General features: G+C 57.0%; 1 protein-coding gene across 1 annotated transcript; it reads right to left on the bottom strand.

Annotated features, from left to right (window-relative positions):
* Positions 1 to 53: 53 nt before the first annotated feature.
* Positions 54 to 22,930, bottom strand: THRA (thyroid hormone receptor alpha). Its single transcript, XM_031468178.2, has 9 exons — positions 22,778 to 22,930; positions 12,006 to 12,354; positions 9,547 to 9,614; positions 8,904 to 9,004; positions 6,865 to 7,012; positions 5,906 to 6,111; positions 4,960 to 5,106; positions 4,114 to 4,372; positions 54 to 3,512 (listed from the first exon to the last, which is right to left on the bottom strand). The coding sequence occupies exons 2-9, from the start codon at positions 12,056 to 12,058 to the stop codon at positions 3,262 to 3,264; spliced, it is 1,233 nt and encodes a 410-aa protein (XP_031324038.1). The 5' UTR covers positions 12,059 to 12,354; positions 22,778 to 22,930; the 3' UTR covers positions 54 to 3,261.

Raw genomic sequence — 22,930 nt, 5'->3', positions numbered from 1 at the left:
GGGAGGATACAGGGAAGCAGCACACAAGTCTAAGGGGGGGGTGCCCAAGGGGATTATTTTCATCATATATTTATTACATAAATATATAGTAAAATAGACGAGCAACAATTACCATAAAAATATCTTTCTTTAAAATCCTGACCCAAAACACAACGGGGTGAAAAATCGCACATAACAGACATACTGATTGTCAACGTGGGGCAGGAGTAGGAGCCCCCCAAGTCACCCCTACTGGCCCCACCCCTCCCTGGGGAAGGGACCTACCTCCTTCCCTGTTTCTGGCCACAACCCCCCTCCCCCCACCCCAGCACCAGCTTCTCATACATTCAGTAGCGCCTCCAGGGAAGTGCCCCCTCCTCCCACCCAGGAGTTCCCAGGGCAGGAATTACTGTCCCCCTTATGGACGGTGTCTATGTCACACGCCCTGCCCTCTCCCAGCCCTGTAGACCCGCCACCAGGGGAAGGGGTAGGGGCTCCTCCACCCCCACCCTCCCCAAGTCTGAGCAGGGAGGAGGCTGGATGAGGTATGTGTGTTATGAGTGATGGGAGGGGGAATACTGAGATGGAGAGGCGGGTGGTGGGGTGGGGTAGTGGTCATGGCTCTGGCACCCCCTTGTCCTGGCCTGGCCCCCTCCTCCTATTCCCAGCAGCCCCTCCTCCCACCCATACTGCACCTGCTGCCCCACTTTGCCTGCCCTAGTGCCCCGGGCCAATATTGGGGGAGGCATGCTAAGCACCCACGTCAAGGCCATCCCCCTCATTAGCACCAATGGCCCCCAGGAGAGGGCCCTGTCCCCCACTTCCAAAGCAGGGACTGGGACAGCTGCCTCTCTAGAGCAGGTGCGTGGCGCTCCTGAGTCCCCCAGCTCCTCCCCCACCACACGTAGTTGCTCACACATTCACACAGAGAAACGCACACATACACCCCACATCACTGAGAGTGGGGGGGAAGGGTTGGGGGTTATGGGGAGGAGTGGGGGATCACAGCTCATATGATTGGGGTAGGGTAGGGGGGATTCCCAAGTGCCTGTCAGAGGCCAAGCCTCTTTGGGGCCTTTTCTCCACCATGTGCATGGCTGAAAATGGGAATGGGAATGGGAATGTGGAGGGGGGATGAAGGGATGGGGGAGACAGCAGACAGGTCAGGAATTCCACTGGGGCCCCAGCGGGTGGGAGGGTACAAGAGGGCTTACCCATGGAACTGGAGTAATGGAGGAATCAGTACCCAGGAGAGAGAGAGGATAGAGACAGACACAGACAGCACGGGCAGCCCACGAGCCCAAGGGGGCAGGGCAGGCACATGCACAGGTGATAGCGGATGCTCTCCCAGGCCCTCCACCCCGTTGGAACACCTGAACAGTGGGGGAAGGTCATGTCCTGATGGGCAGCATAGCATTGCCTTCCCGTGTGTGTGTGTATGTGTGTGTGTGTGTGTGTGTGTGTGCGCGCGCGTGCACTCACACGTGTGCATGTGTTTAGGGGGGCTGTGGCAGGCTGAGGGTCAGGGTGGGGTGGCAGGTCCCCCACTGCTTAAGACATTTTTGCCCCAATAGTGCAAAGCGCAGGAAGCCCTGGCACCCCTCCCCCCGCCCCTGCCCCATTCCCCATGGCTTCCGGGGGCATCTGTGTCCACCCATCCATCCCTGCCGACATGCAGCCCTGAGCCCAGGGCCCTCTGGTCTGCTCTGTCCCTCCCCACCCTCCCCTCGCCAACCCACAGAGGGCTACCTCCTCCCTCCCTCTCTCTCCTGCGGGGGGGTGGGGTGAGCGACAGCCAAAGGGAGGAGGAGGAGGAGGGCAGCTCACCCAAGTGCAGACCAACAGAGCACTCCTCACCAGGAGGGTGGGAGGTGGCTCAAGCCAAAGTCCCTGAATTAGAGAAAAGAAGAGGGGAAAGGGGTCCCCGGGGCACAGGGGTGGCTGGCCTAGAGCTTCAAAGGAAAAAGGAGGAGCACCAACCGCCCCCTCCCCCGGGGCTTCAACTAAGTGCCTTTCCTCTAAGCATCCCCATTCTGGTGCCTGCCTGCCCAGAGCAGAGCCTGGGTTAGTGCATGGAGTGGGAGAGGGAGAGGAGGAGGGCAGGGGTTAGAGAGAGCCCAGCAGACGGATGGAAACCGAGGCCTAAGGGGGTGGAGGCTCTGGGAGAAGCTCACGCACACCCACCCCCTGCCCCCCAGTGCAGCAGCATCTGGATTGTAGCTAATACTGCAGGATGTGAGGAGGGTGGGAGCTTGAGCCACAGTTTTTCCTGTGTGGGTGCCAAGGTGGGGAAGGAGTGGGGGGGGGGCAGGGAGAGGCCCCTGGGGCTGGGCACTTGAAAGGGGAGCTGTGTGGGCAGCAGGGCAGGCTGGTGAGGGGCCAGCTGGCATCCAGCGTGAGAGGTAGATGGAACTCAGCGGGCACGAGTGGCAGAGAGCAGAGTATGGGGGTGGGGGTGCCAAATGGGCACAGAGGGAGGGGCAAGGAGGGGTGGCCAGGACCCTGTTGTATGAACTCACAGCTCTGTTCGGCAGCCCTACCCTTGGGGACCTGGTTGGGGGGGGCAGTTCTCTCTGATTTGCGGGGAGGAGGGGCAGCTCTCAAAGTGCTTGGGGGTGGGAGGGGGCATCCTCCCCTCAGGCCAGCCTCAGTTAATAACTTAATATCATCTCTCTCTCTCTCTATCAATCCCTCACGCTCTCTTTTTTCTGTCTAGTATTTCTTCATTTATCTTTTCTCCTTGCCTGGTTTCCAAAGTGCAAGGTAATTTTTAACCTCCAGGGGAGGAGCCAAGCCAAGCCTTTCTTTGCACCCAGGCATCTGGGGAAGCAGAGAGGCCCTTATAGCCTGGAGGGGGAACCTAGGCCAAGAAACTGGGTGGAGGGGGCTCTCTCTTGTGTGTGTGTAGGGGGTGAGTTGAGGGCATTTTCCCCCACCCCACATTCCTCCATCCCCTACGGTCAAGATGGCTTGTCCCCTCTTAGTTCTCTCTCCCTTTTCCTACTTTCTTGGACAGAGGACGGGGTCCCGGGCACTGCAGGACACGGTCCCCCCACCTCCCACACTGTCCTTTTCATAGCAAGTTCATTTGTTTGCCCTGTCCCAGGGCTGGAGGTTCGGAGGAGGGACGGGGCAGTGCAGGGGTGTGTGGGGGAGCTGAATCTATCCCAGGATGAGAGGAAGGAGAGAAGAGGTGTGGGGGTCTCCCTCAGCCCCCAGCTCTGCCCCTTCTCTCCAGGCTCCTCCCCACCAGCTCCGCACACCCTCTGGCCGCCTGAGGCTTTAGACTTCCTGATCCTCAAAGACCTCGAGGAAGAGTGGGGGGAAGAGTTCGGTGGGGCACTCGACTTTCATGTGGAGGAAGCGGCTGGCGTGGCAGGCCCCGATCATGCGGAGGTCAGTCACCTTCATCAGCAGCTTGGGCCAGAAGTGCGGAATGTTGTGTTTGCGGTGGTTGACGTAGTGCTCGAACGCCAGCAGGTACGCCTCCTGACTCTTCTCGATCTTGTCCACACACAGCAGGCCCGAGCGGTCTGCAGGGAGGGAGGGGCAGGCGGGTGAGCAGACGAAGGGCGGGCAGAGGCAGAGAGGCTGGGGCAGAGGGGGCAAGAACAAGCTCTGGGGCACCACGTGTGGGAGCAACCGTGGGGCAGAGGGAGGGGCCTGGGGGGTGGTGGCCCTGGGAAGACAGAAGACTTGGAGGTAGAGCAGGACTAAGGGGCAGGGAGGTGGGGTGGGAAGCAAAGTACAAGGGATGAGGGGCAGGGAGGGGGCACTGAGAACAGAGGAGGGATTGGGGATAGAAGGTGGATGGGAACAAACTAGGGGGTGGGGACAAAAGGGGCTGTGGGTGACAGTGTGGATGGGGGTTGGTGAGAAAAATTGGGGTGAAGACAGCACAGGAGTAAAGGAGGGATGGGGAGGCAAGAGATGAGTCTGGAGAGCAGAACAGATGGGGGATAGGTGACAGAGAAGGGACAGAGGACGGGCTTGGTGATGGAGATGGCCTAGAGGGGGGACAAAGAGGTGGGTTGGAGGAGCAGAGAGACTGTGGGGTTAAGGAAGGAGAGCAGGGCCCAGCCAAGCTCTGAGCCCCTGGAAGCTTCTAGGCCCTCCCAGCCAGGCCACAGGTACCTGTTGACATTAGCAGCACAGCCTGCAGCAGAGCCACTTCCGTGTCATCCAGGTTAAAGGCAGAGAGTGACTTGCCCAGTTCAAAGATGGCGTCGGAGACTACGCCCAGGCCGCCATTCTTGAGCTGCTCCCGCTTGACGGCCATCTCCCCACTCAGTGTCAGGGTGTCGCTCTCAGGGTCATAGCGGACAGCCGCCCGCAGGGACATGATCTCCATGCAGCACCCCTTCAGGAGGATGATCTGGTCTTCGCAAGGCAGCTGCAGAGCAGCAGAGCCACAGGAACACTCAGCATGCCCTCTCCCATGAGTGTCCCCCACCAGTGCCCGCTGGGAGCTGCGAGGCCACCAATGGCCAGTAACGCGTACTCCGAACAGCTAACCTTGCGCCGGGCCATGGACCTGCCCCGTTGCATTAAGCCTCACAACCATGTCTGTGAGTTAGGTCCTGTCCTAATCTCCATCCCCACCACAGACGAGCAGAGGGAGGTAGAGGGAGTTCGGCCGCGTGGCCAAGGTCACACAGCTAGTAGGGCAGCCTGTCCCCAGAATCAGTGCTCTTTAAAGTGAGGAGATCGTTCAGGCTGCCTGGAGTTGGGATGGTCATGTAGACCTGGGGGGAGAAGGGCAGGGAGGGCCTGTGGAGCCTGTTGGTGTGTGTGTGTGGTGTGTGTGTGTGTGTGTGTGTGTGTGTGTGTGTGTGTGTGTGTTGTGTGTTGTGTGTTGTGTGTTTTTACCACAGAACTGTTCCCCATCCAGAGCACTTCAGATGAGCACGAGCTAGGACTGGGTGACCTGGGGAGTCCCTCCAGTGTGGCACCATGTCTCCCCTCCCATCTGCCACTCACCTCGGAGAACATGGGCAGTTTTTTGGCAAAGTCCACCACGCGGGTGATGGCCGGGGTGATGATCTTGGTAAACTCGCTGAAGGCCTCTAGGTCCACCTTGTCTCCATCCGGCATGGAGACGATGGGTGACTGGCCAATGTCATCCGGCTAGAGGGAGAGAGGGGGTTCAGCTAGGGCTGCAGACCCCTTTCAACCTCTCACTGAGGCTCCCTGCCCACCAGGGGGAGCTCCAAGGCAGCTTGGGGAAGAGGGACCACCAGCACCTGGGCACTGCTGCATCCCTGGCCTAAGCCGTCTCCTTCAACTTGGGGCAGAGAATAGATCAGAGCCAGAGCTCCAAGTTGGCTAATAATAACAACGATCATAATAGCAGTAGAGGTAATGTCATAATAATGGAAGCTCTATTTACTGAGTATTTAATATGCAGCTAGGCATTAGGTTATTTGCTTTACGTATATTATCTCATTTAATCCTCAGCACAACTGATCACCATTAGTTGGATGATGTTATACTGATCACCATTTCACAGATGAAAAAACTGAGACAGGCATAGCTAAGTAATAAGCCCGAGGTCACGTGGCCAGTAGGTGGTGGAACAAAGATTTGAACCCAAGTAGTCTGATTCCTGACTGTTATACACACATGTGCTTGGTATTGTAGCCTGTGCTTCTAACAGTGCACTGTACCACCTGCTGACACACCATCAGGAGTTTTCTGCCTTCTCCCACCACATACAACCAACTGTCCATCTCCTCCCAAGCTGACCATTCACTTGGCACTGTTTTGCCAGGGCCTAAAACAATGCCTCACACCCAGCAGGTACCCTAGAATCAGGTTTGGATCGGACTAAGCTAAGAAGGCTTCCTGGAGGAGGCAAGACTCTGAGCTCACTCTCTTCTCCTGGCCACCTGGCTGCCTCTCTCCCCACGGCCCCCTCTCTCCTTACCAGGAATTTCCGCCTCTGCTTCCAATGGCTGCCCTGGGCATTTGTGCTGCGGTGGGCCTCCGTGGCAACATGGATCAGGTCCCACTCTTCCGGAGTGGGCTCTGGTCGCTGCTGCAGTGATCGGATCATCTCCTCCTTCCGTCGCCGCTCCCGGTTCTGCTCAATCAGCTTGCGCTTGGCCACCCGCTTCGAGTCATCTAGAACCACTGTCAACAACAGGCAGACACAATGCCCTGTGCATGGCGGTCTCCACAACCTGCTCAGAAACTACTCTTCCCAGGGTACAGGTTGGAGAAACGGAGGGGCCAAGAGAAGTTAAGTGGCTTCGCAAATCACCTAGCGGTTGGGTGGCACAACCTGGATCATGATAACACTGCGATCGCAACAACTCCAACTTGGGCTGATCCAGAGGAAAATCATGTTCTGGTCTAAAGGGTTATGGTGATAGTAGTTACTAAAAGACCCTGCCGGGGGTGGGTTGGGGGCGGTGGGTATAGCTCAGTGGTAGAGGGCATGTTTAGCATGAGAGGTCCTGGGTTCAATCCCTACTACCTTCAAGAAAAAAAAAGAAAAGAAAAAAAGAAGATGCTGCCATCCAATCTCTAGCCACTGAAAGATGCCCTTTCTCACTTCGAAGTGGGGTGCCTTCTCTGGTGGTCAGGGACATTGTGCTACGGCAGGCTACTCAGGACTTATTTCTACCCAACATCTCTCTCTAAGGCCCTGAGTGGTGAAAGGCAGGGAGGCACTGGGACCAGGCACAGGGTCCATAGAGGAATCCTGTTGCCTTTTTCTTCAGGGATGAGCACAGCAGGAACCAAGATTCTGAATAGTCATTCCAACATCAGCCTGACCTGTACTGTCACTTTGCCCCTGGGTACCCTGGAAGGGAGCTGCCGTATCCGAACTCACCCCCACCCGTAGCCGCCTGGCCCGCCGCCCCCCGCCCATCCCCTTACGGTCCATGGCCATGCCCACAGCGATGCACTTCTTGAAGCGGCACAGCTGGCACTGATTACGGGTGATCTTATCAATGACACAGCAGCTGTCATACTTGCACGAGTAAGTGGGATGGAGGTTCTTCTGGATTGTGCGGCGGAAGAAGCCCTGGGGTTGAGGGGGAGACAGAGCACATTGTGATCAGTAGCTCCTCTTCCTGAACCAATCACGCAGTTCTCTGGGTTGCAAGGTGGTTAGGGAATTAGTGGGGGAACCTGGCATCCTCTTGATGCAGCAAGCCCAGGACTATTGGGCTCAGCTAGGACTTAGAAATACACACCCTCAGCCCCCCAGCTGCGGAGGGGTGGGGGTACATGGATGGTGGTGGTGACAGAAGTAAGGATGGTGACCGCAGGGAGGAGATTTGAGCCTGGGATGGTGTGAAGTGCTGCGAGGCCTGAAGAAACAGAGGCTTTGGAAGCCCAGTTAATAACTGATTTTCCATCATGTTAAACAACTCTAAAAACAACACTGGTCCCCAAACCATTCTCATGGCCTGTTGCCTATGCACGTGGAATTCATGAAATGGGGGGGGCATAAAATGATCAAGAAAAGGCATTAGGTATGAACTCTACTAGCATTAAAAGAACATTTTCAATTTTATATATAGGATTTAGTCTTTGCTTTAAAGTAAAAACCTCAAGACTCAAGATGGCAGGAACATGAAGAACTAATCTCTGTTGAACACTTACTACGTGCCAGGCGCTCACAAGCCTTTTCTTTCCTGTATCATCACAAGTAATGCTCGTGTCAACCCTATGAGGTAGGAACTGTCAGCATCTTCACTTTGCCAATGAGGAAATTGAAGCTTGGAGAGATTAAGCAATTTGCCCAAAGTCATACGGCTAAATGGGCAGCAGACCCAGAACTGAGCCTGAGGCATGAGACACAAGGTCTGAGCTCTCAGATTTTGGGGTACAATTAAAATCACCGAGGACACCCACCCAAAGCACAGATTTCTGGGCCTCACTCTAGACATACAACATCAGGCTCTCCAGGAGTGGGGCCAAGGCATCTCTGTCCTTTCGGGATGCTCCTCTGGGACACAAATGTCCTTGAGGGGGGCTCCTTGTTCTATGTTACACTGCTGGTACTGCTTCCAGGAAGACTGCTACGGGACTCTACATCGCTGGTGGTCTTGGTCTGGTTGACACCAAGAAAGAGGGGAACTTGAAACCTTAACATATTATAAAATATTTCTGCTTCTTGAAAGGTCTTATGTTTTCAGGAGGTGATGATTCTGGAAAAACCATGCAGGTCGTAATGTCCAAAACGAGATCTGATTAAGCCTCCCCACGTCTACGAAGACTTGTCTGCTCTGCCTAGGGAAACGCTGCCATCCTCTTCCTCTGGGCCCCACCACGCCCCCAGGCATTGGTTCACACCCTTTCAGTGGTGGTAGAAGCAACTGGGGAACCTATTTCATAGCAGATTCCTGGGATCCACCACGAAAGGTAGGGCTGGGATGAGGCCTGGGGATCTGCATTTAACAAGTACTGCTGATGGTCCAGGAACTACATTTTGAAAAGCACTGACGTTGCTTTCAACTGATATCTGTCTCTCTCTGGTAAGTTGTGAGCAGCTGAGGGTGGGGCAGATACTACACCGTTCACACTTAATACACTGAATGGATGGAAGATATACTATTGAGTGCTTCTTATGTGCCTGGCATTGTTTTAAATGCTCAGTGTGCATTATCTCATTTTTCTCCCAACAACTCTGTGAGGTAGGTAGTGTGATTGTCCCCATTTTATAGTCGAAGAAACTAAGGCTCAGAGAGATTTAGGCATCTTACCCATGAGTGGCAGAGCAGAGATTATGAATGAACAAACAAATGAATGAATGAATGAATGAATAAGAGAAGAGAAATGATGGTATAACAGGTGAGTTTAGGGTAAATGTTCATAGAGCTGTCTGTGGGGCCAGGGGCTGAGGGTCTTAAAGGGAATGAGATGGGGGCTCAGGTGGTGGGGGAGGGGCAGGAACTGGCTGTCCATACCTTGCAGCCCTCACAAGTGATGCAGCGGTAGTGATAACCGGTTGCCTTGTCCCCACACACGACACACTGCTCGTCTTTGTCCAGGTAACTAGGGATATACCCTGGGAGGGAGGAAGGGAGGCAGGCATGGCTTGGGCTCCCAGCAGAGAGGCGCCTATACTTTCTCCAATCCCCACCTTTTCCTTCCTGGCCCATCCCCTAGCCCAGCCTCCCTGAAGGGTTCTTTATCTCCAAGGAGAATCCTGGAGACACATCAGAGGTCATCTTGTCCATCCCCTTCCCTAAGAATATGGAGAATCCCAGTTCTTCTGACTGCCCAGCCAGGGCTTATCTCTTGCTGCATCCGAGGGGCAGGGGAGATAGGAGGAGGAGAAGCCAATGTCAGCAGCAGCTCATCTCAGGGACCACAGGCAAGGGGTTATGGGAGAAGTGAAGAGGTCTTTCCTGACCTAATCCATCCTCAAAGGCTGGGGCGTGCCCCACAGCACCCCTCTCATCCCAGACAAGTCCTGCCGAAGCCCTCTAGAAAGCTCTCCCCACAGGACACAGAAACTGCAGGGACACGCCCAGGCCCCAGAAGAGCCCTGGCCCTGGTTTGCTGGGGTTGAGGGTGGGGAGGAAGGGCACAGGCAGCCAGGCTCACCTGACATGCTGGTTTTCAGGGAACATTGGCCGTTCTTTCTTTTTCGCTTTCCATCTGGCGACCTGGCACTGGATGGGGGCAAAGTGGGAACAATCAGAGAGGGGTCCTTGGGCAGCCCCCTACTCACCCAATAGGCTGAGGTCATCCCCCAGCTCTGACTCCCTCCATCTCGGGTCCTCGTTCTTCCTCCCACCCCCAGGTCAGCTGACAAAAGCGAGAAGGGTCCAGCTATCCAGAAGCTTTGGGGAGAGAGATAAGGGGCTTGGCTGGGGCACAAGCATGTTCTTGGGCCCCAACACACACACACACACACACACACACACACACACACACACAGACAGACAAGCATGCATTATAGAACCTTAAACATCCATAATTTATCAGACATCCGCACATTAAAACCTTTAGTACAAGACACATACGCAGAAAGAATCTTCAGGACATGCTTAAAACTACATAGCTTTGAGAATATACACGTATATATGCAACATAAGACCAGCTTGTGTGACTAACTACGTGCCTTCAGTATAAATCCGAGCACGGTAAATAAGCAGCAGGCTCTGCTATCTATAGCTATATATGACCTCTACGATATGCCCACATGTTACACAACCCTCCAGACAGGCACCTAATAATACCATGCCCCTCCCCGCAGCGAACATGTCGCTAGATTTCCAGGGCGTGCACACATGTTAAAGAAGCACAGTGAACCACAATGACCTAGAACCAAGAGTGTGAGAAAAGGAAGGGACTCCCAGAGCCACCCTGACCACAGCATCCATTTAACAGAGCAGCAAACCAAGGCCCCATTTATGCCTGGTGACACTGCACTGGAGTCGGAGCCAGGACAAGGACCCTGAGTGCCTCCAAGCACGGTATTAGCAACCCTCAGCCACTGCACACATACGTCGCCCAGCCTCTCCACATACATGTTACATAATCTTGGCACACACAGGTTACATAAGCCTTCTACGTGCATGCACGGACTGTACAACCTCCCACACCCACCCTGTGTGTGGCACATTGGAGAGCCCTCCCCCTGGAGCCTGATGCAGCTCCCAACACACTGACACAGTGACCTTGGCCAGGGTCACAGTCACAGACAGCTCTGTGCTCCACACGCCCTGGGGATTACCCCTGTCTGACCTCCACAACGGTTCGAGGGTCAGATCTCCCTTCTGCCTCTGGGTGGGTGGGTGTGGGGGAACTTCCGGCCACCTAGGCCCTAGCTGAGCTGGAGGGCTTGAGAAATTAACTAGACCCAAAGCCTATGGGTGCGGTCCCAGGGACAGCCACAAGGTGGCGCAGGGACATGGGGGAGGGGAGGTGGACAGGGGAGGGGCTGCAGTCCTGGGGGACCAGGAACTGGCATTCCCGCCTTTCAGACTCTCCCAGACCCATAGAAGTCTGGGTAGGGAGGTACAGAGTCTCCAAATGAGAGCTATGTGATGACAGGCCAAATCTTTTCCAGAGCCCCCCGCTGGGGTGAGGCTTCGGTGGGGGCATACCCCTGTTGCCCTACCCCACTACCAGCTCCATCCACTTCCCATACCCTTCCAGGGACCCAGTTTTGGGCCCCAGGGCTTTGCCTGGCCAGGCCTCCGGCCTCCTGGCTCAGGATCTGGTCTCCTAGGCAACGGCCACACTGCTCCCCAGAGCACCCCTCCCCCACCCTCTCCCTGGCCATAGGCATAGGCTGTACCCACTCCCAGGGCACCACGCCAACTGAGACAGAGCTCTGTGCCACTGGGAGCTGATGGGAGATGCAGAGACCCTCTGGGCTACTCAAGCGCAATGCAGAAAACAGGTAACGCATCCTGAGTTGTGTGTGCAGGGCTGATGCTTCCTCCACGTGGGAGCAAAACCTTCACAGCTGGCATTCACTTCCACTTCCTGGGAGGAGCCCCATGGCAGTGCCCGCCCTTGCCCATGAACAAGGAAGAGCTTGTGAGGCTCCCAATAGGTTCCAAATATAAGCATGAGCTATGACCAACAGTTACTGGTGCGTATGCCCTGAAATGTCACGTCACATGCACCATGGCTTCTGGACCACACACCAGCGGTCAGACGTGAACGGGCTGGTAGGGAGAGGAAAAAAATAGCAGGGCTGTTTGGATTCCACATGCTCAGGTGAGGGTGGCTGAGGGGACACAGGGAAGGGTGACCTTTGAGACTGCGCAGCACTGTCAAGGATGGGGGCACATGCCTGCTGCCTGTAGTTGCCCTGCTCTGTTATCACCTCCCCCTTTCAAAATGGGCATCTCTCCATCCAGGTGCCCAATTCCCTGCCACATGGGAACATGACCTCAGCTCTTGGGCAAAGGTAGGCAGCAGGCTTGCTGGCCTCATGCCCATCTTCCCAGAGGTGCTTCAAAGGCCCAAGCTCGGCTCTCTGGCCCAGCCAGGTGACCAGGCCTGCTGCCCAAAAAGCTGGCATGATCTAGCTGCGGACCCATTACCTGTTCTCCTCTGGGTCTGACCCACACTCCACCTTGCTTGGCTTCTGTTCCATTCACTTCAATTCCATCCAGGATGCCCTCCAGCACGCCAAGAGACTGGGGTGGGCACACTGGCCCCCCCGGCACACCCACAGGCCACCCACCCCCGGCCACCCAGGCCCTAGGGCACAGCACCCATGGTGCCCGCCTCAGCACTTGGCCTTTCACACCATGCCCTGCACCCCAAGGGGGGCGGGCGGTGAGAGGGGCCAGGGAGTGGCAGGTGGTAGGGCTGGAGGGCAAGTGGGGTCTGTGGGGGGGGTCCTGGGCTGGGGGAGTAACTTCCGAATCTTGTCCTGTCCGGAGGTCCCTGCAGAGAGAGGAGAGAGGCAGGGATGAGGCAGTGCCAATGGTGGGGGCAGGTGAATAGGATTCCTTTGATGCCAACATCTTGCGCTCTTGAGGCTCATAACAAGATGGTGGAAGGCACAGGGAGAGGACCAGGATAACCCCTCAGACCAACAGATAGCAGGCAAGACTGGAGATACACATCCTAGTCCCCAGACATGAGGAGGGATGGAGGGAAAGAATGAGGTCAGCCACGTACCATGTCTCAACTGTTACGTTCAATCAAGTACCTGGCCCTTAACGCCAGTCTATTAAATGTTAGCTATTGTTACCACCCCAAGGTTTCCTAAAACTCATCAGCACCGCAGGGCAAGAGGCAACCAGAGATGAGCAGTTTTCATCCCAGGCATGGGGGCGCTCGTGAAGCAAGAGTGGGGCAAAGGGGGTGGCATGCAGGGATTCCGAATGCCCACCTGAGTGCCCACTGAAAATAGTGGGGTGCTGACCTCCCCTGCTGCTATGACTCCCCAATCCTGGCCCCCCAAGGAGCTTCCCATACAAGGTCCCAAATCACCCTTTCCAGTCTGAGGACCAGGCTTCCCAGTTGGCTAAGCTGCCACCCACCAGGATGGCAAGGGCAGGGGGGCGGGGCAGGAAAGGAAACTAACACACGTTAACTGAATAGAAAATATGTGCCCTCTGAGGTGGCACTTTACAGGTGAGAAAATAAAATCTCAAAACTAGATCATTCCCTCAAGTTCACACAGCTAGTAAGCAGCCTGCCTTGTTCTGCTACCTGGGGTGAAAGGCAGTGCCAACCTGGGCCAACCATTTGCTCCATGCTGCACCTCTGACCCCAGGCTGCAGATCTGAGGCTCCCCGTCTGCACACCCAGGCAGGTATGGGCACATGAGAGGGTACAAAAGGTGCAGCTCCCCACACACAACCTCTACCATGTGGCTGCTGTACCAGAGACCTTGCCCCTGGGCCCCCGGCCCCACCCCCCAGGAACTGATAAAGGGCCAGGGTGGGAGGGGAGGGAATGATAAGGCAGGCCATTGGGCTGCGCCAGGCAGGGCATGGGATGGGGCCTCTGCACTCAGGTGTGCCCCCAGCGTGGGGAACATGGTAGGAGCACAGAAGTGGTGCCCATTCTGCCTTTGATACCCCCCCAGACCAGACCTGGCCACGGGGGGCTGGACAGGAGACTTGGGGGGGGGTGCGAGCGGGGAGACTTAGCCCAGGGAGCCGTCAAGAAAGTAGGTCAAGTTTTTCTTGGCTTGTGGAGAAATTCCTGTTATAAATTTATAATGGCGTAGCCAGCCCTAGGGGTGGAGGTAGGGGGAGGAGGGGTGGGTGGGGATGCCCAGGGCCCGGGCACTGGGGCCCACCGCTCTCAGCCAGAGCAGTGAGGGGTAGGGGGCCGAGGCAGTCATGGGGGTTGGGCTGGACAATAGAGGGCTATTTTCTGTCGCCTGTTTCTACTTCTATCTGCCCAGCGAAGCTTCCTTTGGTCTGTCTGTCTGCATCTGAATGTCTCTCTCTCTCTCTCTCTCTCTGGGTCTGGGTGTCTCCCTGTCTCCCCCCCACCCCAAGACGGTGCCTCGGTGCTTGGCACACCCTGGCTGCGGTGCTGCCCCCGCCTGTCTCCTGCCCACCTGGCATGCTGCCACCACTTGTTTACAGAAGCTGGAAAAATCCACTCGCCAGCCTGAGGCCCAAGCACCCCCGGGGAGGGGAGGAGGCAGGCACAGGAGTGGGCACGCTGAGAGAGGGGCAGCCCTGGGGAGCAGGCCCTAGGGGCAGGCGAAGAGGGCCAGAGTGTGTGGGAATGGGTGTCAGCCGCCGTGGGCCGGGCGCACCAGGGCGCACCAGGGCGCACCAGCGGCACCACATGGCATGGCACGGGCGGCTTCTGCCCCAGGCCGTAGCTCTCAGGGACCCCCTCCCTCCTCCCTCTGGCCACTGCCAGTTGCTACAGGGCACACCTGGGGCAGTGCCAACCTAAGCCACCATGTTTATTTTCCCTTCCCCCTCCCCAGCCCAGCCTTAACTCCAAATGTGTCTGGGCACTGCCAAGGGCTTGCACGTGCCTGCTGGGGGTGGGGGAGGCTCCCACTCTGCCCCACCTCTGTGCTGGGCGACATGGTGTCTGATGTCTGTGGGTGCCACCCAGGCTCCACTGAGCCCCTGGCAGTGGGCAGAGGAGCAAGGGGCTGCCCTTGCTGCTAAGTGCACCCTCACTTGGCACCGAGGAGGAGGCTGGAACCCCTTAGGACTCCCTGTTATCTTTTGGGGGACATGCCTGGGCCACTGAGACAACAGAGCAAGCAGAGGGCCCAGCATGCGGGGAGGCACAAGCACGTGAGCCTGAGTTAGCTGTGGGCAGAAAAAGGTCAGCGGGGGAAGAGGGCGGGGCAGGGATACCCACCCTGAAGGGCAGCCTCTTGCCCCTCCTCCTGGAATCCTGCCCAATTCCCCCAGCTCCAGCCTGGCACACCCCCTGCAGAGGAAGAGGCTCAGCCCCAGGGAGGCAGAGTGGGTGGAGCTACAGTCTTCTGAGACTCGGCTGTCCAGCCTGGAGGCAAGACCCACCTGTCGGCTGGCCTGGCCACCCACTCCCTCTTTGTCAGATAAGAGCTGCCGGGTGGCAGTGTGGGCAAGGTGCCCGCAGAGGGGGAAGCATTTCATTAAGCTTAAGTGCTTCTGCAATGGGGGGGACAGAGACGAGAGGCCAATGTGGCATCCATGGGCACCATGCCAGGTTCCCGCTGCCGGACTGTCCCACTCTGCGGTCCTGCGGACCCAAGAGACTCTCCCAAATGACTCCTGGGGCTACCAGAGGGGACTCTGGGCCCCAAAATCTAGCCCCAAATTCTACACACACCACTCTGCTGAGTGTCTGCTCTTGGCTTTGGCGTCACTTCTCTGGGGCCCCTGAACTTTGTCCTTAATGCTGTAAGGAAAGCCCAGCCCACCTCCTTGCCAACCATGGTAGGAAAGACACACATCAAGAGGAGGGCTGAGAAAAGGGGAGAAAGAGGAGGAGAAGGGTGAAAGGCATGACAAGGAGAAGAGGGGAAGAAAGATGAGGAGGGACAAGAACAAAGAGATGGGCAGGGATGGATGGGGGTAGAGTCAGGGATGACAAGGAGCAGAGGGAGAGGGAGGAAGACGGGGGTTGGGGAGAGCAGAGTGAGGGAGAGAGGAGGACAGAGAAGAGGAGAGACAAATGAAGGAGAGAGAGGAGAGACAAAGAGAGAAAGGTAACAAAGAAAGATGGGTGGGGGGTGCTTCATGCCCCGCCTAAGTCCCACCTCATGGAAGCTGGGGGGAGGGGAGAGTAGAAATGGTTTCCACGGTGACAGCTGGTTCTTGGTGGCCTGGCATGTGGGCTATTAATAGTGCTGTGGGGAGGTTCACACCTCCCTCTCCCCTTCCCCTTTGCCTGCTGCTCCGGTGGGGGGAGATCCTTCTCCCCCACTCCCAATGACCTGGCACTGATGCCTCAACTACACACCACGGGGGCCAGAAAGGGTGATGCTCAGGGGCCCAGGTGGCCACTGCAGCCCAAACACACGCGCACACACACACGGGCATGCACAGGCAAACACAGGCATCTGTGTGCAGACACTGCCGCCTGTGCCAACGTGGGCTCCCACGGGCAGCCATAAACACCAACAGCCCCTGGGCGTCTGGCGCGGGGTGGGGGGGGGAGGCTGCAGCAGCAACACAGGCCACCGCGTTGAAGGGAAGCTGCCTCTCAGGGCTGGGACCTCTTTCTCCTCCCCCAGGTTCCCCTCTGTTCTATCCTCAGGTATGGACTGAGCGGGACTGCCCCACCCAACTTGCTGTTATCCTAGTGCCAGGAGAGGGGGAGAGTAAGGCGGGAAGGAAGGTACTATTTGGCAGGTGTGAGATGGCAGGGGAGTACACAGACACAGGCATCAGCTTGGCAGATGGGAGACGGGGGAGACAGCACTCTTTGGTGGGCTCTCGCTGCCCCCAGCCCCAAGATATGGGATTCTGGAGCTTAAGGGCAGTGACCCTGAAGTCTGATCTCTCAGCCACTGCGGGGCCTTGAAGGCTAGAGAATGGGAGATGGGGGTGGGGGTTATAATATAAGGGGGAGATTGGTTACCTAAACAAAAGGATCCTCTCCCCCAAAAGAATATAACAGGAAACTCCCCCCTGCAGGTCACAGACAGAAAGACATAAACAATAGCCTTGACTTGGAACAGATGCCCAGTACTAACATCAAAGACTGTGCTTCCCATCCACCCCACCATAACCTCACCCACCTGCTGCTCTCCTGTCCCTCCTCCCACCCAGGCCGACTCCACTCAGGCATCAAGGCAGGGGGCCCAGGTCTAAGGGTCACTTCCAAACCCCACACCTACTGATGATGGTTGTGCCCACATCCACACTCAACAGCTCAGCCCCTTCCCTGCCAACCCACAGAACTACATGCTCCCGGCCCCAATTCCCCCCAGGAATGGAGGTGGGAGATCCAAATAGCCAAAAGGCAGAGTTAGGAGCACCCCTGACCTGGGCAGGGCACACTCTCCCTGCCCTCCCCCCAGCAGCCAGCCTTGGGTAATCGGAGCTGGGAGCTGGGGCAGCTGAAGGCTGGAGGCATGAATGTCACGGGGCCAAGGCTCTCACTGCAGATGGCATCATGGGCATAGGGCTTGGGGTCCTCCCTTCCCCACTCCCCTCTTCCAAGGAGGAAGCTGCAGAGAGGAGCTGTCTGCAAGCCCTGGGGAGCACCACCCAGGGAATGGTGGAAGGGAAAAGAAAAGCATCGATGTTCTCCCCGGCACCCCAGAGAGGCGGGAGATAGCCCCCACCCAAGCAGAACTGGCAGAGGCGGGGAGGAGGGGAGAGGGACTGACGACGACGGAGAGAGGAGGGAGAGAGAAGCGGGAGAGAGAGGGAGGAAACGGAGTGAGAGAGAGAGAGGGAGGGGGAGGGAGGGATTGAAAATTGCGTCTGTGAGTGTGTGTGTGTGAGAGGGAGAGAGAGACATAGAGGAGAGAGAGAAGAGAGCAAGCGAGAGTGAGCGCGTGAGCGCGCGCGAGGCAGAGCAAGCGCGAGCAAGTAAATGCAGCTGAGTCTCCTGCACACACACAGACACGTGCAGACACACACACTCACCCCGCATGCGCAGAGCCGCGGGCTCCGGGTACCCCATTCCGGCAGATATTCAGAGCCCTCCCCAGCCCACACGTGCACAAAACACGCACACATGGATGCACTCACAACACACCCACTCACTGATGTGTAAAAAAAATGCCGATAGCCACCAAAGCCTCAGGTCTCCGTTCCCCTTCCCTCGCCCACGCGCCTGGGTAAAAGAGAAAATGAAATAGACAGCTAAGGCTCTAGGAGCCAAGAGCTCATCTCTTCTTTACAAGAGGAAGAGAGGAGGAAGAATTGAGCTGGGGGCTGGGTCCAGTCATGCTGCTCTTTGCCACTGCTGGAGGTGTGACTGCACCTTTGGCCCTAACCTTTAACCCCAGTTCTTGGTCCCCAGACTGGGTGCCTCCAAAGCAGGGGAGCAAGCATAGCATTTTCTGGGCACCAACAAGTGCCATCTTGCTCCCCTTATCTACCCTGGGAACTTCTGATCCCTGTCACACACTGGCATACAAGAGGGAGGTCCCCTTTGGTACCCCAGCCTTAGCTTGCCAGGGAGGAGAGCAGGCAACACCATATGCCTGAAAACCACATTCTGGGCTGCCCCGCCCCCCCAGCCCCAGATGCTTCTGTAAGAGGCTGAGAACTGTCTCTGGTTCCAAGTGGCATGTGTATCCCCACCCTGGAGCGTTCCAGGTCCTGGGAAGAAAGGAGGATCCACAGGCGTTGGTCCTGGTGCCAGGATGCAACATGACTAACCACAGGTGTCATCCCACATTATTACCCTCACTCACTCTGAGTGAGGTGGCCATCATTGTCTCCAAATTGTGAAAACCCAGGCCCCATGTCAGCAACTGGTGAATGGCAAAAGCCCAGCCTCCGACTCCCAGCCAGCGCTTCTTCTACCACAGTTATGCCTGCCTCCCTCCGCAAGAGACACAGAAGTCCCCCAAGCACCTCTGCAGCCATGGGAACTATAGCTGGGATTAGTCCCCCACTCCAGAAGCTCCCCAGTGGCTGACCACAGAGCATCCCCACCATTGTCCTTGCTGTATCTTGAAGAGGGGAGCTGCATAAAAGGGATTTGGGGGAGAGAGGAGTCATATCACCAGACATAGAGGGAAAGAGGCAACCCAGGACAACAGACCCTGGATCTCCAGGGGCCATGTCCAACACCCTCCTTATTCAGTGCCACCATCCTCCACACTCATGCCCCCTCCATGCAGGGGTGAAGAATCTGTGAGTCAGGGATGGGTCCTGGTTGATAGATGGATGGTAGGCAGCTGAGATGCTGGGTCCCCAGGAGACAGGAAGGCTGCCACACTCTACACCTAAGAAGGGAGGGGGGTTGTGGAGACAAGCCTGCCTTCCTTGTTATTTCTCTCCCCTACTCAAGGTGCTCAGATTCCTAACAGAGACGCAGTGATGCCCAAACATTCATGCACGTTTGCTTCCAACTGGGGAGGTGTGTCCCAGGCTGAGATGCCAAGGGTTCCTTTTAAGAAGCAGCTAAAAGGTGAGGGTCAGAGGAGGGCGAGGCAGAGGGGCTCCAGGCTGCAAAAACTCATGGGGGAGAGAGAGGCGACACGGAGGCTGAGGAGGCTGGAGAATAGAAACCCACTGTCCCTACCACCTCCCGCCCTCACCACTGTCCCATTCTTGTGACATCTAGAGATCCAGTTCTCCACCAAGCTTCTCCAAGAAATCCAGGGGACCCCAGACCCCCAGACTTCCTCATTGTTACAGCTAAGACATACATGCTGGCTATGCACCAGGCACCTTTTCAGGCATTTTATATATTCTGACTCTTCTAACTGTCAAAAAGCTGAATGAGGTAGGTATTACCCTTCTCAATTCACAGATAAGGCAAGGGAGAAGTTAAATCGCTTGCCCAGGATTATACAACCAGCAAGTGGCAGAGCTGGGGTTCAAACCCAGGCTGTCTGGCAAAAAAAAAAAAAAAAAAAAACCCTCAAAAAGCAAACAAAAAAATCCCTGCTTTTAACCATTATAGCATATTACCTGCTAGAGGAACAATACCTTGTGCTTTCATCGGGCTATGAAATGCTGGTCCCTGTGACCAAGCCTCAGTTTCCCTTTCTGTAGCAGCCATGGATTCTCTATGGTTAGAATCCCGACCCGTGCCTCCTTGTCCACCATAGAGGCCACAGCTAGAGGGGAGCATGGCTAGAAATGGTAGGTGCCCCCGGGCTCTGGGCCTCCTGCCCCAGTGTCCCCTGTTCAAATTCCCTCTCTGGAAGAGTTGCCCATTCTGCCACTCCGGGCTAGAATCTGTACTGAGGGGAGAGGGCCTCCCTCAGCTTCACACAAGGTCTGGGCAGCTGTGCCCTCAGAACCAGGCTTGGGCTGGGCAAAGCGGACACAGCTGTTGGGCATCTCTGAGGAGGGTCTCAGCTGCCAGGGGTATGGAGAAAGGCTATTGTGAGTCCTGCCACGGACCCAACTTAGCTGGATGCTGCCAACTCCCGCCACTGCCCACAGGGGCGATTGTTTTACAGAGGGTCAGTGTGGCGGGAGCCTCCACCCTGGCCTGTATGGGAGCAAGCTCGCTGTAGTCTGCACACCCAGGGCTTCCCCGCAGCTGGTGTCTCCTGCCTGAGCAGGCCAACCCTGAGAGGTCAGCGTGGGCAGTAGCTGTCCCCCTTCCCTTCCCCCCCATCCCCAGCCCCCCAAACTGGAGGGCCGCAGCTGCAGCACTGAGGAAGTGCAGGATGTCCTGAGCAGCCAGCTGAGCCCCCCGCCCCCTACCCCAACCTCTCCCTGACCCCACAGGCAGGGCAGGCGGGGCTGAGGGGCGGGGCTTGAGTATTAACTGGAAAAGAATGAAGACCATCACTGCCAGTTCCCAGCTCAGAGAAAGGAGGCTGTGGCAGGAACAAGAGACCAGAACTGGGGTCGACAGGGGTAGGGACAGGGTGAGAGGGAGTTCCAGATTGGCAGAGAAACAAGGGGAGGGAGAATAGACGCAGCAAGACAGGGCAACAGAGAGACAGCATTGGAGAGAAATTCCAAGTCAAAAATACACATCACTCACCCAGACACTCACCAGCATACGGCCCCCTAAGGGAGGCTTCCAAGTTTAGACAGGAGGGCAGAGGTGGGAACAGGGGCCAGACTCACAATGGGAGGCAGCAGTGAGCTGGCGAGTGAACATCACCAGGAACTTCTTAGACAAATGACCCCAGCAGGGGCAACTAGATTCCCTTGGCTTTTGGGGTGGGGAATGGGGCTGCTCCTTAGGAGCCAGGTCTCCCCAAAACCCCCATCCCCCCAGCAGCCAGGATAATCCCAGCTGCCGGAAGTCACTGGGCACTGCTTCAGGCTAATGACTTGGCCCTCTAGAACCCCCTTATCTACTCTCTTTGCTCTAATTTCTCTTTCCCTCAAAAAAAAAAAAAACCGGAAAAAAGTCTATGACTACATGTATATCTTGGGGTGTGCCTGACTACATAACTACAGAATGTGCACCTGAGGTCGTAGACTGTGACTGCGTGGACCTGAGTCTTGTGAATGCCTCTGCACCTGAGTCCCTGGGAATGTGTGCAAATGAGTGCACCTGTGTCCAGAGTTCCTACAGTCAATCAATTAACAAGTATTTACAGAGCACTTCCTGTGCTAGGCTCTGGGTGGGATCCAGAGCTCTTCCAGAGATTCTCCCAGGCCTCAAGGAGCTCACCATCTAATGGGGTGGGGTGAAAGGCGAAAGAGATGGAGAATGTTATCCTGAATGCATGCCATACACCATTATGTAGGAAAGTCTTTTCACCCAGACAAATTGAATTGTCCTGGGAACAGGGGTTTTGTTGTATACAGAACCTCAGAGATCCACAGTAAGAGTCCAGAAAAATACTTGTTGCTAATTTGTGTATACATGTGTTGATGTGTAACTGTGTTTGACTGAGTGACGGTGACTGTCACGGCAGGGCGATGATGCCTGTGTGACTGCGCTCATGAGAGCACGTGTGTGCCTGTGAGTGATAGGGTCTTTTGTAATGTGTGGCTGTGTGCAATTGCTCTGTGTTCATGCATGCATGCGATAGTGACTTCTGTGTGGGTGACAGCGACTCCTCCTTGCCCCTGTGTGTGACAGCATCTCCCTGTGACCCTGTGCGTGGGTATGCGCTTGGGTCGGTCTTCCCGCGCTTGGTCTTCCGTGGGTGTGTCCCACCCCTCCAAGCTCCCCTGTGCAGCGGCAGCGTGCCTCTTCCCTTGTCCCCATGTGGGTGTGTCCAGCAGCTCCTGTCCTTGAGTCTGCCTGGGTGTCCCTGGGTGTGCATGTGGCTGTCTGTGTGGGCATAGCTCTGCGTCTGCATGTCACATTTGCTTCCCCCCTCATCTTGGACGACAGCCCCCTTCATCCCTTCCCCCTCCTGGGGCCAGAGCCAGCATTGAGGGGTGGGCTCCCATCCCACTGGTTTTCCTTCTGCGACCTCCACCCCTGGAAATGCGTGGCTCTTTCCATTGCCCCTCTCATCCCCCACCCCCAGGTTTTTCCTTCGCGCTGGACAAGGGAGGGGGGCAGGCAGAGAAGGGGCACCAGAGACACGTTGCAAGGGAAGAGAAACAACGGATGGCACACACAAAACAGATCTATTCCTCCCTCTTCCCCAGCCACCCTAGCTTGCAACTCTAATCATCTAGGGACCCTCAGATACACTCTCCCCGCTCCCAGCACACATACATACCCCCACCCCCAGCCTCGTTTTTGCAATTAGAAGTGTTGCAACCAGAGAGCCATGTTCAATTGGGGAGGCGGGTGAAGGCGGGGGGACTTCCTTCTCCCGGGGCCCGTGCAAGCCCACCCCCCCCACCCCACTCATCCCGCCCTCCGCAGCTGGAGGCAGCTTTGCAAAGACCCCTCGGCCTCGGCTTGGGAGGCTAGGGTGGGGGCTGGGGGGGCAGGCCTCGGGAGCACCGTAAACAAACCGCGGCGCGGCGGGCGGGGGAGCTCCGGCGGCCGGCAGCGGGGCCGGGCCCGGGAATGCGCAGCGGACGGGCCGGACAGAGGCCGGGCGGGCCCCCGAGGGGGAGGCCCGGACGCCATCTCCGCCTGAGAACCCCGGGGCCCACCAACCTCCCAGCAACACCTCCCTTCCCCAGGGCGCAAGTTGCAAGCTCCCGGCCAGTGACAGGGTCACCGGGGCACCTGGGAAGGCTGAGGCTGGCGGCGGGTACCCCCCGGGCGCCCCCAGCCCGCCTGGGAGCTGGCCAGAGAGCCCCGCGGCTTTGCATAATCAATCGCGTTGTATTTGCATATTAATACCCCCTCGCTCCCTCCCCCTTACCTCGGCGTGGCGCGCTGGACCGGGCTGGGCAGCGACGCGGGGGTCTCAGCGCCCCGTGCCGGGGGCGTCCATGGGGGGCCGGTGGGGCCCGGGCCGCCCGCCTCCTGCGCCCGGGTGTGAGTGCGAGTGAGCGCGGGGGGGCGGGGGGCGAGT

This window comes from Camelus dromedarius, chromosome 16 (genome assembly GCF_036321535.1).
Source record: "Camelus dromedarius isolate mCamDro1 chromosome 16, mCamDro1.pat, whole genome shotgun sequence".
NCBI lineage: Eukaryota > Metazoa > Chordata > Mammalia > Artiodactyla > Camelidae > Camelus > Camelus dromedarius.
The sequence above is the reverse complement of the archived record's forward strand: the minus strand, read 5'-3'. Positions and strand labels throughout refer to the sequence as shown.

What these genes read in the sequence shown, in the direction of transcription:
- THRA (XM_031468178.2), bottom strand. Translation starts at nt 12,058, where the DNA reads ATGGAACAGAAGCCAAGCAAGGTGGAGTGTGGGTCAGACCCAGAGGAG. An exon ending in AACTGCCCATGTTCTCCGAG is followed by an intron (nt 4,373 to 4,959) that starts GTGAGTGGCAGA and finishes GCTGCTCTGCAG; the next exon opens with CTGCCTTGCGAAGACCAGAT. An exon ending in TGTGCTGCTAATGTCAACAG is followed by an intron (nt 3,513 to 4,113) that starts GTACCTGTGGCC and finishes CCCTCCCTGCAG; the next exon opens with ACCGCTCGGGCCTGCTGTGT.